We start from the raw sequence: 15,258 nt of genomic DNA on the forward strand, positions 1-15,258 counted from the left end.
AACCGTTTCCTCTAGTTCTGATCTTTTTTGATAACCATCAGCCCATGTAGTTGCTGGGAAATTCTTTGAATAAGCATTTGTTGGAAAATCTGCTTGTGTGGGTGGCAGACATGAGAGGTCTGGGGAAGGGTGTAGATTTCCAGGCACAGGATTTGTAGGGAGGGGGATGCACAGAATGGCCATTGATGAAGAGCGACAGAGGGTAGGTTGGGGGAGAGGGGGTCTCACCCCTCAGTGCCAGCATGGTGATGAGGAGAGGCTGGCTGGGCTCCCTCCACTGGCGAGGCATCCTTGGGCAAGTCACCTTCCTCCTCTGAGCCCTTTCTGCCTTCCCCCGCCCCACCCTGTTTCCTCCCCAGTTTCTCCCTGGCCTAGGCCTCTTGCCCTTTGAGTGGCCTGGACGTGGGGGAGGGAGCTGACCTCGTGAGATCCGGCCAGCAGCGGCTGGGTTTCACAGAACCCACTCTGACGGGGCGTCAATACAGCACAGGCTTCCCCCTTTCTGGGAACCTGCCTCCTGCCAGCTTCCTCCCCTGTGATGTCACTTTTCTTGTGATCTGCCCAACCATTTCCACTTCGCTGATGGCGACAGGCAGAGTCACTGGCTCCTTAAGCCTGCTGGAGCCCCTCAGGCTGGGCCTAGCTATAGGGTAGCCCTTCTGGTCTCCAGAGCCCCTGGGTGGCCACAGAGGCTCCCCAGGCACTGCTGGGGGCTGGCAGTGTGGAAGGAGGAGCTACTGTCCTCAGTGAGCTCACAGCCCGACGACGTCAGCAACTATTTTTCAAAGAAATCCCTTCTCATTCACTCCATAAAACATCCGACGGGGAGCTACCACCCCGTCTTACTACAGACATAAAAACAGAAGCTTGCTGAGGCTGAGTGAGATGCCCAAGGTCACACAGCTGGTTCACGTGGCAAAGCCCAGCCTCAGCCTCAGCTCTGCAGCTTCAGGTCCAGCGCTCTGGCCACGTGAGACACGGCTGACCTTCCTTTTTCAGTGCTCACCTTCTCTGACTCTCTTTCCCATTTAGCCTGTCTTGAGGGAAGGGAATATCTGTGTGTATATATTCATCTATCCATAGATGTATATATTCTCTATCCATTCATCCACCTTCAATCCTTCATCTATCCATCAGTCCTTCCTTCCTTCCATCCATCCATCCATCCATCAGTACGCCAACCCACCCTTCCTTCTTTCTATCTACCCACCCTTCTATCCATCCACCTTTCTTGAACTCCCTGAGTTCAGTTAGAGATGCTGATATGCAAGGTTGACCGGATCCCTGTTTACTGTCTATGTGAGGCAAGAAGCAAAATTCCTCACATTCAGAGAAGGGAGAAACCAAGGCAGGCATGAGTGCAAAAAATGGTGCCTTCAGACCGCGAGTACTTTGTAGCTGAGATGGGAGGTGGGCTCCACAGTCTTCAGACTTTTGGCGTGCCTTGGAGAGGGTATATGGGGGTGGGGGCAGCATTTGATAGATGAAGAGGGATTGGAGAGTCAGGGGATTTAAACCCTCTCCCAGAAGGCACTGCAGTAAGAACCAGAAACGAAAATGTGCAAAGAGGCCAAGCCAGTGTGTAGTTCCATAAGCTGGGGTGCCGTGGGGCAGAGGGAGCAAGGGAAGGAGGAGCCTCTTAGCTGGACTATACATGCCCTGGCTAATTCGAGCAGCCTCTGATTACTTCCAGCCAATGTTTCTGGGGTGTGTTTTTCAGAAGCAAGAATCTAGGCAGTTATGTGAAATTAGCTGGCACATGCATTTTTAAAAAGGTTTTTAACACTGCATAGGCTAAATAGATCCTCTTTCGATTGAGTAATTTAGCCTGCGTCGCCAGATTTCAGCCTCTGCCGTGAATTCTTTTGTTCGTGTCTGCTAACGAAGAGCCTTGCCCCCAAAATGTCCTTAGAGCCTCTGGCCACGGCGACCACGCAGCCCTCAAATTCTTATAAACATAACGTTTCCCTCCCCTCTAACCCAGCTCTGGTTCCATCCCTGTCCACGGTGAGCATGTGGGGACAATGCCCCAGGCCCCTGAACTTTAAGTATGTTCAGGATGCCCCTAATTTCTCATTTCCCCTTGCTCAGTATCTCTCAACCCCCAGATTCCCTATACAATCCCCAGGACAAGTCTCTGGGGATAGTAATCCTTGATAACTTTTACTAAAATACTTTTAAAACAGATAGACGATCGCCCGATCCCACCACCATCCCTGCCTTGTTTCCTTAGCTTTGAAAGGATAAGAACCAGGTTTGCTCGGGACGCCCCCTGGTGGCACCTCATCCCTTTCTGGTCCCCCTGGGCTGTACTGCCCTGGTTCTCAAAAATTTCCATTTCAGAATCCTGTACACTCTTTTAAAAATTATTGAGCAACCCAGAGAGTTATATGCCTCATATAAAAACTATATTTGTAAACTATATGTGCAGTAGTAGAAATGAAAACTTAAAACATTTAAACATATTTATCAATTCATTTAAAAGAAGAAACCCATTTCATTTTAACATAAAGAAAATGAATTATATTTTCCAAAACCAAAACCATTTGGTGAAGAAAAATATCCTCATTTTATGTTTTTGCAACTTTATTTAGTAATTGGATTAACAGACCAGGACTGAATCCGCACACCTGCTTCTTCGTTCAGTGGGTTACAGTATCACATATCCCGTAGTCTCTGGAAAATTTTACTGTATTCTTACATGGGGGCTTCCCTGGTGTCTCAGACAGTAAGGAATCTGCCTGCAATGCAGGAGACCCAGGTTTGATCTCTGGGTCAGGAAGAGCCCTTGGAGAAGGGAATGGCTACCCACTCCAGTATTCTTGCCTGGAGAATCCCATGAGTGTAGGAGCCTGGCAGGCTTCAGTCCATGGGGTTGCAGAGAGTCGGACACAACTGAGTGAGTGAACACACATGCACGTCCTTAAATAGTCTCTGGAAAATTCTACTTTATCCTTGTGGAGAATGAGAGTGAAAAAAGCAAATGATACCTGAGAATTATTATAAAAATAGTTTTCTCTTTGAACCTCCAAGGGTCCCCAGACCACATTTTGAGAACTGTTCATTGGCATAGGGGCAAGAATATGGTTCCCACAGCCAGACAGTATGGCCAGGTCTGAGGGGGGCCATAGGGGACATGAGGTCTCAGCCTCTGGAGCTCATGTGGCGTGAGGGTCAGGGTGCCCACCTCCCCATAGAGCAGGCCAGGTGGGGCCTTCTGGGTCCTGAGGAGGCTGGATTCTTGCCTACCTTCTCATTTCCCTTGCTGAGTCTCTTCTGGAAAACAGGATGAGAACAATTCCTGCTTATAGGGTGGAGCTGCTGTGACCTCAAAATCCCCATGCAATGAGGCCTCCAACTATTACTGAACCAGTAAGTGCTTGCCATGTTCTAGGAGTTATCAGGGAGCCTCTGACCCCTGGGAATTAGGGGACCTGCAATGTGGGCTGCTGCATCTGCTGTGAGATGTTCCCATCATGCTCTGGGGCACTCTCACTTGCTTTCCTGACTTCCTCCTACCTTCTCTGCTAGGGGCATTTTCACTTCTCCCCGTAGACTTTTCCACCTGTATTCTGGGTGTTTCTCTCATCTGTAAAGACATTCCCTATAGGGGCAGGCATTCCTAATATCTGATGGGGCTGACCCATCTGTTCCGTGAGGGTGTCCCGCCTGGGAAGGCAGGGTGCCCCGGGTAGCTCTCTGCGGCGGGTCCTGCCACTCTGGAGGTGTGGCTGCACCTTCCATGAAAGCATGTCCACTTGCTCTGTGAGGCGAGCTGGGACCAATGCTGTGTGGGAAAAGCCCCCTTTTCCCCCTGCCCTGGAGTTGGGAGGATTCCTACCTGCTCCCCAGGTCGTGGGATTCCACCTTTCCGTGGAGGTCTCCCACCTGCTCTGTGGGAACAAAATCATCATCCGTGGGGGTTGGAGGCGGCCAGCAGGGATATGAGTGTGCTTCCATGGTTGGGGGATGGTCCCACCTGGGTGTGGCCATGCTTGAGAAGGTGCTGCCCATCACCTGCTGGTCCTAGAGCTGCACTGGTGTCCCCTTGTGTCCAGAGAGCCACAGGGAAGCCCCCAGGGGTGTGGAGACTTCTCAGTGGGAGGCACAGGCTTGAACGGAGAGCATGGCTGCCTTCTTCCCCCACTGCATACATTAGGAACGTTCCTTCTCACCTATGGAGAGTAGACCAGTAAAGGAATTTTCCTTCCACTGACACATTGGAGCCCTTTATCAGGTCAACAGAGATGAGAATTTCCCTTGTTTTACAAGTGAGGAAAGTGAGATTCAGAGAAGGACTCTGACCTGCTAGAATCTCACAGCTCCTAGGTGACTGGGACTAGAATCCAGATGATAAATTTTATCCTGCCGGCAATGGGGAGGCATCGAAGGCTTCTGAGCAGGGCAGTGACACTGCCAGGCTGCTTTCTAGATGACTGTGGGAGTGAGCGGTCACCCAGGGGAGAAACCAAGACAGAAGAGGTGGGGGTGGGGTCGGGGTGCTCCCCTTTCTTCCCCAGCTGCCCTGTCCTTGGTCTGTCTGTGCACCGGGACCCAGGCTGTCCTGTGCCTTGGACCAGCCCGTGTAGCCCTCAGTCCATCTCTGGTCACCCCCTAGGCTATGTGGCCTGCGCACCCTGCAGCCCTATGCTGAGAGGATCCCTGTGGTTGCCAGCGCCGGCATCACCATCAACTTCACATCCCAGATCTCCCTCACCGGGCCCGGCGTGCAGGTGCACTACAGCTTGTACAACCAGTCAGATCGTGAGTGCGGGCAGGTCGGGGAGTGGGGGGACCCCAAAGCCCCTTCAGCTTCTCCCTGCTCCTTAGCCCTCCCTGGAAGCACCTAGAGGCTAGTTTAGACTAGGAGTGTTGTGTGTGTGTGTTCACTCATGTGCCCACATGTGTGCATGAACATAGGCAGCTTTGCGTGTGCCCACATGTGCAAGGCACTTACAGGTGTTTATGAGGTATATACACTCATACATACCCGAGTATGTGCTGTGTGCATGTCCCCAGACATGTATGTCCACATGGACCATGTACACAGGCACATGGGTACACATGTGAGCACACAGGTGTGGTGTGTCTGCACGTGTTTTCATAATGATGTGTGTCCTGATGGTGCCTTCCCCATCCAGCCTGTCCTGGAGAGTTCCTCTGCTCTGTGAATGGACTCTGTGTGCCCACCTGCGACGGGGTCAAGGATTGCCCCAATGGCCTGGATGAGAGAAACTGCGGTGAGCAGCCCACCCACTCCGTCCCTCCTCTCTCCCCACCTCTGTGCTGCTGGGCTGAGCCTATCATTTCGAGATCTCCCAATGGGCAGCTCCCGTTATCAGCATTCAGGAAACTCCCTCGCTGTGTTTGAGATGCAGGGTGGATGCACAGGATGGACAAGTGTCCTCTCCAGGGCTACCCCGTGGGGCAGTGGCAGAGACAAACGGGGACCCAGGTATGCTGCTTCCCAGCTCATGGCTTCTTGCCACCAGGCTATCACCCTCAGCCTTCTGCCCAGGCAGCCATCCAAGAAGGAACAGAGCAGACGAGGGAGGGCAGGGCCAGGAGGAAGGGGTCGGGCAGGCCCAGGGTGGCCAAAGAGAGGACGCTGTAGCTGCCTCTTTTGAGCAGGACCCTCCACTGCAGGGGTTCAGAGCTGCTGACTCTTCCTGGGGCTGTGCTCACCGCCACCCAACCCTGGCAGAAGGGGATCAGAAGGGGCTTCTGACGGTCCCCAAGCCAGGATTCTCTTGGAATAATAATTCTGCCTCTGAATCCTGGCTTCTGGGCCCTAGAGTCACCATCACAGCAGCCTGCATCCCATCAAAGTCTATACATGTGAGGAGGGAAGTGGGAGGGAAGAGGGATGTGCCTGCCTCTGCACTGATCCTGCCTTCGTGCTGGGGAAGACATCTCATATTTGGAACCAGAACATCTGGTTCAAGTTCTCGCTCAGCCAGGTGACCTCAGACAAGTCACTTTGTTTCCGTTTTTCCACCAGTGAAATGGAGTATCTCACCGGGTTGCTGTGAGACTCAAGTGTAAAGTAGCTGAGAAAGAGATTTGTGATCATAACTTGTGACACCATGCATGGTCTCCAGGAGACAAAAAGTCCCAGCCTGGTGCCTCTGGCTTCCTCCCACTTGTCCCCCTTCTGTGTCCTCACAGTCTGCAGAGCCACATTCCAGTGCCAAGAGGACAGCACGTGCATCCCCCTGTCCAGGGTCTGTGACCGGCAGCCCGACTGTCTCAATGGGAGTGACGAAGAGCAATGCCAGGAAGGTAGGGCAGGGTAGGACTAGGTATCTAGAGGGAAACCAAAGAATGGGCTCAGCCAGACAGCCTGGCCCTTCTCCATGCTTCTTCCACAAAGGTTTCTGCCCTCTTGTCCAAATACTTACCAGCCCATCTATAAGTGTGCCTATATGTCCATCTGTTTACCCATCCATCTGTCCATCCATCCATCTATCTATTTATCCATCCAAATACCCATCCACCCATTCTTCCATCCATCCATCCATCCATCTTCTGGTCTCTCCAACCATTTGTATGTTCGTTGATTCATACATCCACTCACTGATTCATCCATCAGCCTGTCCAACCACCTATCTCCCTGTCCACTAAGCCATCAATCTGCTCATTTGTTGGTTTTATTTGTTTACCAAATTACCTGTCTGTACATCCATTGTTCCATCCTCCATCCATGCATCCATGAATGCACTTGTTCGTGCCTCCGTCCAGGGATCTAACTACTTGTTTGTCCATTGGTACTTACATCCACTCATTTATCCATCTAAATAGCTGTGTGTCAGTCTTATCAGACCATCAAACCACACATTTATTGGTCTGCCCAATCTCTTGTCTGAGTCTCCATTGTTTTATCTATCCATCCACCCACCCACCCATCCATCCCTCAGACCATCCAACCTTCACTTGCAGACTACCCAGTGATATGCAAGGCAGAGTAAGGAAAATGAAATAAAAGGCACCAGAGAAGTGGTCCCCGTCCTCTCAGGGTTATCTGATTAAAAAAAAAAAAAAGATGGGTTACTCTCTCTGGGCCAAAGCCTCTGAACATCACGTCCAGTAGCATAGGAAGACCGGAGGGTGAGGAGGAGATGAGGCTGGGAAAGCTAGAGAAGGTGGGCTTTGAACTGGGCCTTGAAGAGAACTTAAATAGAGGAGGTAGCTGGTGGGGCAGAAAGCTCTTCACAGTGAAGGCAGTGAGGAGCAGGTGGGTGTCTAGATGGCTGGGGGCCTGGAGGGCTGCCAGGCCAAGGTAGTGTGATGGGAGGGACATAGCCTTGCTCTTGGGAGCCTTGCTCATCTCAAGGTGGAGGCACAGTTCTGGCTTCAGGTACCACACCTGGGGAAGGCACGACCCTACCATCAGGAGCCCAGGTCTGAGAGGGAGACGTCACCTTCTCTCAAAACACCAGTCTGAGGGAGCGAAGGGTCGGGAAGGGACATGGCCTGCCTCTAGGGATCCCTAAAGGAGCCTCAGGGGACCCTTTAGTGTGATCAAGGCACCCCTCTCCAGTCGTCTCCTGGCCTCTCTCAGGCTCCATCTTCCCTGGACTTTGTTTTGGAGGCTCCTTTGGGTTCAGGGACCCACCCTCTGCACCCTGCCCCCCCAATCATAGGGGTGCCTTGTGGGACCTTCACCTTTCGGTGTGAAGACCACAGCTGTGTGAAGAAGCCCAACCCACAGTGTGACGGGCACCCCGACTGCAGGGACGGCTCGGATGAGCAGCACTGCGGTGAGCCCTGGGCGTTCCGACAGGCTGGGGTGGGCAGGACACCCTCCACCTGCTGGGCCCCTGAGCATGGGGGGTAGGGAGGTGCCCACCCTGGGGGGCTGGAGGGAGAGCTCACCGTCTGTCCATCTGTCTCTCTTTACCCCACCTCTGCCCCCTCGTGGGGGTCCTGCCCACCTCTCTCTCTCTCTTGCCCCCTCATTCTCTTTCCCTGGCCCCCTCTGTGTCTTTCCTCTCTCCTCTTCCATGCCTCCCCTTCTGCTCTGTGTCTGTTTCTCACTGGTTCTCTCCTGCCCCTGCCCCTCCATCCACCCCTGCCCCTGCCCCCAGACTGTGGCCTTCAGGGCCCCTTGGGCCGCATCGTGGGCGGGGCCGTGTCCTCGGAGGGTGAGTGGCCGTGGCAGGCCAGCCTCCAGGTTCGTGGCCGACACATCTGTGGGGGGGCCCTCATCGCTGACCGCTGGGTGATCACTGCTGCCCACTGCTTCCAGGAGGAAAGGTGAGCCTGGGGACACAGGCCACAAGAGGTGGGTAGGGAAGGTGGTGGTGAGGGGGCAGGGGCAGCGTGTCTGAGATCTCAGCAGACAGAGGGGAGGGTTGTGGGAAGCCCCTCAGACTTGCTGTCCCGACACTTCAGCCCTGCCTCTACCTCGAACACACTCTGTGCCCTGGGAAAGGTTGCTCACCCCTGCTGTGCTGTGCTTCTGGTGTCTTGCTTTCAGCTGGGCCAGTGAGCCATTCATTTACTCACTCCTCCACTCAGCGATATGCGTTGTGCTTCTACTATGTGCCAGGGGCTGTGCTAGACACTGGGGTAGAGCTGAGAACAGAATTCCTGCCCTGGTTATAGGTCATGACACCCTTCTCCAGGTGTGCCTGTCCCCCACCCTGGGGAGGGAGAGAAGCAGAGAAGCCCACAAGAAGGGCCGTCTCACCCCACCCACAGACATGCCCCCATCTCCGTGGTGGGCTAACAGCTCCCCTCTCCACCTCCAGCCTGATGCCCTGTACTCCAGACCCAACCCCCAGCACAGCAGCCCTGGACTCTCTCCCCACACCTCCTCCTCTTTCCTAGGTCTGCACAGTCCAAGCCAAAGGCCTGGAGCCACCCAGGCACCCTTCCTTCTCCCCCACACTCAGCCAGGCAGCAAGCCCTCTCAGTGGTCCGAACGCGTCTTCAGCCACTGCCCGTCCATGCTGCCACCATCACCCCGGTCACTGCAGCAGCCCAGAGTCCAGCTCCCTTCTGCATCCTATGCCTGGGTGCCCAGGTGCCCTCCTGGGTGTGGTCTGACTACCCAGGTTCTTTCACTCCATCTCTGGTTCCCCACTGTCCACAAAGTAGAGAAAACCTGGATGCTGACCTGGCCTCCAGGGGTCTGCACAGCCAAGTCTCTGCAAATTCTTTCACACTCAACTCCCACCCGCTCCTCCTGAGGACCCGCAAATTCCAGGAGTTTCCCAGTTTCTCCATCTATAAAGTGTGCAGAAAACATCTGCCGGTGCCTGGCACTGTGCTGATTTTTTTTTACATCCACAGTCTGATTGAATTCCCCAACATATGAGCAGATGATGCTATTCCCACTTCACAGATGGGGTGACTGAGGCCTAGAGAGGTACACTCACCTCTAGGAAGGGATGAAGCTGGGGCTGAAATCCAGGCAGTCAGACTCCAGGGCTAGCACTGAGCACCACACTGCCAGCTACATGGCCTGCCAGAGCAGGGTGGGGATGGGTGTGAGGGACCGGGCCCCAGGTGGGAATGCTGTCTATCACAGGGATTCGAGATGGGATGGGGGAGGCGGCTGCTGAGCAAGTCCCCCTCCCGCCCCAGCATGGCATCCCCGGCGCTGTGGACCGTGTTCCTGGGCAAAGTGTGGCAGAGCTCACGCTGGCCGGGAGAGGTGTCCTTCAAAGTGAGCCGCCTGCTCCTGCACCCGTACCACGAGGAGGACAGCCACGACTACGACGTGGCCCTGCTGCAGCTCGACCACCCCGTGGTGCGCTCGGCTACTGTGCAGCCCATCTGCCTGCCTGCCCGCTCCCACTTTTTCGAGGCGGGCCTGCACTGCTGGATCACAGGCTGGGGTGCCCTGCGAGAAGGCGGTGAGCTGGACTGTGGGCAGGGGAGGTGGGGTGGGTCTGGCTCGCCTAATTTCGGGGCCTGGAAGGGAGTTGGCAAGGGACCCTGGGGCTCCACTCTTGCTAGTCCTGGATTAAATGGGGTAGTATTTCATAGAAAAAAAAAAAGCTTTTACTACGGCCATGGGTTGTCTCCCTGGCCCTTCCCTTCCTTCCAGAAGGGCAGTTCAGTTCAGTTCAGTTCAGTCGCTCAGTCACGTCCGACTCCTTTCGACCCCATGAATTGCAGCACGCCAGGCCTCCCTGTCCATCACCAACTCCCAGAGTTCACTCAGACTCATGTCCATTGAGTCGGTGATGCCATCCAGCCATCTCCTCTGTCGTCCCCTTCTCCTCCTGCCCCCATTCCCTCCCAGCATCAGAGTCTTTTCCAATGAGTCAACTCTTCGCATCAGGTGGCCAAAGTATTGGAGTTTCAATACCTTTCAAGTGAAGGGCACTTAAGGAGAACCAAAGTCATGGGAGGCGATCCTGGGGGATATGTGTGGGGTGACAGGGCAGGCCAGGGACCCCATGGCCCTTGGGCAAGCTCCAACCCTGTGCTTCTTGGACAATGGAGGGTATATGTCTGTGTTGGGGGGAGACTTTTAATTATTAACACTTATCACATGGATGTTAGATTTTAGGGCAACATGATTTCATTTAATCCATCCAACAACTCTAGTTATTGGTTATCATGGACCCCATCTTAAGGGTGGGAAAACAGAGACATTTAGTGTTGACTCAAAGTCACACAGCCAGGGAGAGTTAGAATAGAGACTAGAACCCAGGACTGTCTGACCCCAGAGACTCTGCTGTTCCTGCTACTGCCTCTCAGAAACATGAGTTTCTGTCCTTCCCTCCTGCGCTGACCAGAGGCTGCTGTCCATAGAGGCCAGCTCTCGGTTCTGTACACGACTACAGAGGGTACAGCCATGCCCTGCACCCTCCGTGGTGGTGGCTTTCAGGAGTGTATACTGTGCTTTACAATCTGGAGGTGGGTGAGGTTGAGGGATAATGTAAAGATGGAGAAGCTGAGGCTCACGTGTAAAGTGACTTGTCCAAGAGGATGATAGAGAACATGGTCAAGGATCAGTCCACTTGCTCATTCATTCATTCAGTGACACATTTGTGAGCATCTACTATATGGCGGGCATTGAGTTGGAAAAAGCGGTATAAAAATGAATGGGAGACAGTGCTAAGAGCTGACACGGATGGGGGTGTGGGGGCAACGGCAGCCCAGAGGAGGGGTGGGCTGAGCTGAGGCTTACAGGGTGGGTCAGCAGTGTCCCAGCAAAGCAGAAAGGCGTTTCTGGTAAGAGCATAGGTGGCAACCCACCTGAGAACACCCAGCACCAGAGGGGAGCCGGGAGCTGGTGGATCTGGGTGAGGACAGGCAGGAAGGACAGGCAGGGGATCTCAGTCAGGGTCTTGAGCCAGAATTCCTACTCCTGACCTGAATGAAGGTCTCAGGACTTCAGAAAAGAAAACCAGCGTCTGGGTCCCACCCCACCTGAACAGACCAGATCTTCCAGTGGAGCTAGGCACAGGGTGTATAGTGAAATTCCATGGTGGGGTGGCGGGGTCCAAACACGCATTCTCGTGGAGAAGCACTGGCTGGACAGTGAGCAGAGGCTGACTGAGTTTTAGGTGGGAGCAAAGGCGTGAGGTGTGTGCTCTGGAAAAATTCCCCAGGGCTGTCACAGAGAAGAGGGGAGGTGGCCAAGAGGCCTCAGGCCTCAGGCCACCAGGGGTGGAGGAGAACCTGAGGACACTGGCCCTGGTGGGTGGGTGGGGGGCTCTGTCCCCAAGAGCCACTTGGAGAAGGAGCCAGAACAGAGCGTCAGTGAGGGGGAGGGCGGAGATGGGAGGGAGGGCAGAGCAGGACGAGGAAGGAGCTCTTGAGATACAAAAGGAAAAGCCAAGAGAAGAGACGGAGCCCCGGGCACCTCAGACCCTCTTACCTTTGCCCTCAATCCTGCCGGGCAGGCCCCACCAGCAACGGCCTGCAGAAGGTGGACGTGCAGCTGATCCCGCAGGACCTGTGCAGCGAGGCCTACCGCTACCAGGTGACACCCCGCATGCTGTGCGCCGGCTACCGCAACGGCAAGAAGGATGCCTGCCAGGTGACTCCCACGGAGTGTGCCGGGGGCGGGGAGAGGGCATGGCCCTCAGCTCACAGCAGCCTGCAGCAGCCTCACGGCAAGGTGGGCTTGGCTGTCCCCACTTTGTGGGTGAGGAAACTGAAGGTTGGGAGGTTGAGAGACTGCCTCCAGGTTGCAGACCCCAGATCAGAAAAGACCCCAGGTGCCAGGTCTGAGACCCAGCCCCAGCTCTGCTTCTTATCCTCTGAGAGGCACTTTGCCCAAGTGACCCAGCAGAGAGGACTAGATGGAGCCCACAGAAGGGAGGCAGAGCTGGGCAGGGCACTGGGATGCACATTCAAGCTTCCATGACAGCCAGACCCCGCTGGAGGCCAGGCTGGGTTGGTTCGGGCTCCCTCCATGTATCGGAGGCTTCCAAAGGGGATGTGATTTTCCTGCTGTCACTCTCAGACTATCCCCAGTAGTCCAGCCCTTTACCTGGAAGTGGATTGCTTTACCCTGACGTAGTCCTGTCTCTCCCTGCCTTACAGGGTGACTCAGGTGGCCCGCTGGTGTGCAAGGAGCCCAGTGGCCGTTGGTTCCTGGCAGGGCTGGTCAGCTGGGGTCTGGGCTGCGGCCGGCCCAACTATTTTGGCGTCTACACCCGCATCACTGGTGTGATAGGCTGGATCCAGCAGGTGCTGACTTGAGGAGCTGCCCCCTGCAGAGCAGGGGCCTACTTCTTGGACTCAGAGAGCCCAGGGCACCCACCGGGGGGTTGGGAGCAAGTATTCTTCAGGCAGCAGGGCCTGGAGGGGACAGGGGGTGGTATTTCCTGTCCCCCAACCTGATGCCTGATATCAGCCTCAGTGAGGGTACGAGGGAGGTGGGCCATCCGCTGGTGGTCCAGACCACCCCTGAGGGCCTGGGATGGTCACCAGTCCTGGATGAGGGGTTCTCATCCAGGCTGTCGCCTCCTGATTCTCTCTTCTCCTCCCCGCTCCTCCACTGCTGACTTTGGGGGGAAGAGTTGAGCAGTGATCCTGTGGCTGCCAGGTCCTCCCACCACCACCCCTGCCCCAGTGCAAAGGCTGTTGGGATGGCATCTTCTCCAGACAGCAGATTCCAGCCTTTGAAGCCCTCGGCCTAACTTGAGTGGTGGAGGAGGAAGGTGCTCCCACAGGAAGGGACCTCAGAGTCCTGGAGACAGCCAAGTGGGCCAGCCGCCACTGCAAGCCAAAGGGTGGGGAGCCCTGGGTCCAGGGTCCTCCCAACCCCACCTGCCCCTTGGGACTTCACTGCCCATTCTCACCAAGAGGTGAGCTCAGCTGCCCTGTGGAATAAAGCCGTCTGACCCAAGGTCCTGCTCTGGGGGTTGAATGGGGCCCCAGCACCAATCTCATGCCCTTGACTGAAGAGACCCTTGCTATCTGCTCAGCCTGTTGGCTAAGTGTCCAGAAGGCCACGGCAGGGTCAGTGGGGGCAGGGCTGGCCTCCAGGGCAGCTGCCTAAATCCCAGGAGCCACTCTGAGAAGGCAGTGGTTGGGTGCCCTCAGGTCAGAGTTGGTGGTGCTAGTGGTAAAGAATCCACCTGCCAAGCAGGAGATGCAAGAGACACAGGTTCAACCTCTGGATTGGGAAGATCCCCTGGAGTAGGAAATGGCACCCACTTCAGTATTCTTGCCTGGAAATTCCCTTGGACAGAGGAACATGGCGGGCTACAGTCCTCTGGGCCACAAAGAGTCAGACACACACAGGTCAGAGTCAGGGCTGGGACAAGTGCTGGGCTTCCTCTGGAAGCCTAGGAGGAAACTGAGGGGCAGAGAGCCTCCTGATCACACCAGGGAGGGGTCAGGAGTGGAGCCTGGGGCAAAAGTCCTGTCTCCTGATTCCCAGGCGACCACTTCTCTGTCTCAGCACTGCCTCTGCATTCTGCGTCCCTTATTCAGCACCTCACAGGCTCTGACCATGTGCCAAGTGCTGTAGTGGGGTCATGGAGCTCACAGAACTCGGCTCCTTATCTCGGGAGGGGTGGGATGGTGACCGAGTGTGAAGGGTTCTGGGGGAGGCAGCCAGTAACTCAGAAAGTCAGGGAGAGCTGCCTGGAGGAAACTTGAGTTGGGATTCAAAGGCAGCCAAGGTAGGGAAGAGCATTCCAGGCAGGGGAAGAGGATGTGCAAAGGCACAAAGTCCTCAAAGTCAGTGGGCTCTTAGGGAAAGTCAGTTGTTTTTAGTTTGGACAGAGGTTGGGGTTAGGGGCAAAGCAAAGGAATTCTTTGCAGAATTCCTTTGGGGAGGGGCAAACTGAGATGAGATGGCAAAGAACTTGGAGTGGAGCTAAAGATCTGATGCTGGGCACTCTGGGGAGCCACGAAAGGTTCTAGAGCAGGAAGGTGACACACAAGTGGCTTCATATTTAGAAGCAACACTGACATCAGCGTGGAGAAAATGGGAGGCAGGGAAGCTGGTGAGGAGGCTGCTGTAGAACTCAAGAAGGAGGAGGCCTGGACCGAGCAGGGCAGTAGGGATGGACACAGCATTAAAGGGCCTTCATTATCCTCCAGGTGCGTTGGTGGTGGGGGTAATCTGAGGACCTCTTCCGGCTGGCCTGGTGGAGGACCCATTGCCTGACCTGGGCACCTGGGGAAGGAAAGGCTCTGGGAAGGTATCATGAACTTAGGTACCCCTAGGAAGGAGATGTCCAGGAGATAGGCAGAGCTTGAGAAAGGTTTGGAGGGGGGGTTTTCCAACCACCCTGCATGGAAGGTGGTCCAGGGAAGACCAAAAACGTAGGGGAGACACAAGCACTGCAGAAGTGGGGGCCCAGAGTAGGAGGCTGAGGGGTGTGTCCAGTGGCTGGAGGGGAGCTGAGGGGGTGGAGTCTTAACAGCCAAGGCTATGGCCTGATTGGGAGTGATCAGGGAGGGCCGTGGGGTGGGCCCTCGTGGAGGTGAGGAAGGGGGGTGTCAAGCACAGAGTGGGAGGAAGAAGAAGCGGGGAGCCTCAGCAGGGACCTAGTCTCCAGAGGGTTTTCAAAGGGAGACAAGGAGTGGCCACCAGAACCACATGTGGGGAAGCCTTTCACCTGCTGGGTCCCCACTGTGGAGACGGAGCAGATGGAGCAGCTGCTATGGGGGGTCACCTTTGGGGAGGGGACAGGACTACCCCGGGGGGCCTCTCAGAGGGGGAGCAGAAGACTGCCAGAGGGTACTCTGCTAAAATGCAAATTCCTGGCCTATCCTAGTCTTAGTGGAAATTGTGTGGGGGGGTGCAATCTGTTCTTTTAACAAGCCCCC

The 15,258-nt window shown here is 55.2% G+C and overlaps 1 protein-coding gene across 1 annotated transcript in view; it reads left to right on the top strand.

Annotated features, from left to right (window-relative positions):
* The window catches only part of TMPRSS6 (transmembrane serine protease 6), a 33,262-nt gene extending 20,449 nt beyond the window's left edge, over positions 1-12,813 (top strand). Inside the window, 8 exon segments of the mRNA XM_005887451.3 lie at positions 4,619-4,764; positions 5,142-5,240; positions 6,169-6,282; positions 7,644-7,760; positions 8,088-8,256; positions 9,592-9,863; positions 11,868-12,004; positions 12,514-12,813. Of these exon segments, the coding sequence (XP_005887513.2) occupies positions 4,619-4,764; positions 5,142-5,240; positions 6,169-6,282; positions 7,644-7,760; positions 8,088-8,256; positions 9,592-9,863; positions 11,868-12,004; positions 12,514-12,672 (1,213 nt within the window). The 3' untranslated portion in view covers positions 12,673-12,813.
* Positions 12,814-15,258: the final 2,445 nt, after the last annotated feature.

This window comes from Bos mutus, chromosome 5 (genome assembly GCF_027580195.1).
Source record: "Bos mutus isolate GX-2022 chromosome 5, NWIPB_WYAK_1.1, whole genome shotgun sequence".
NCBI lineage: Eukaryota > Metazoa > Chordata > Mammalia > Artiodactyla > Bovidae > Bos > Bos mutus.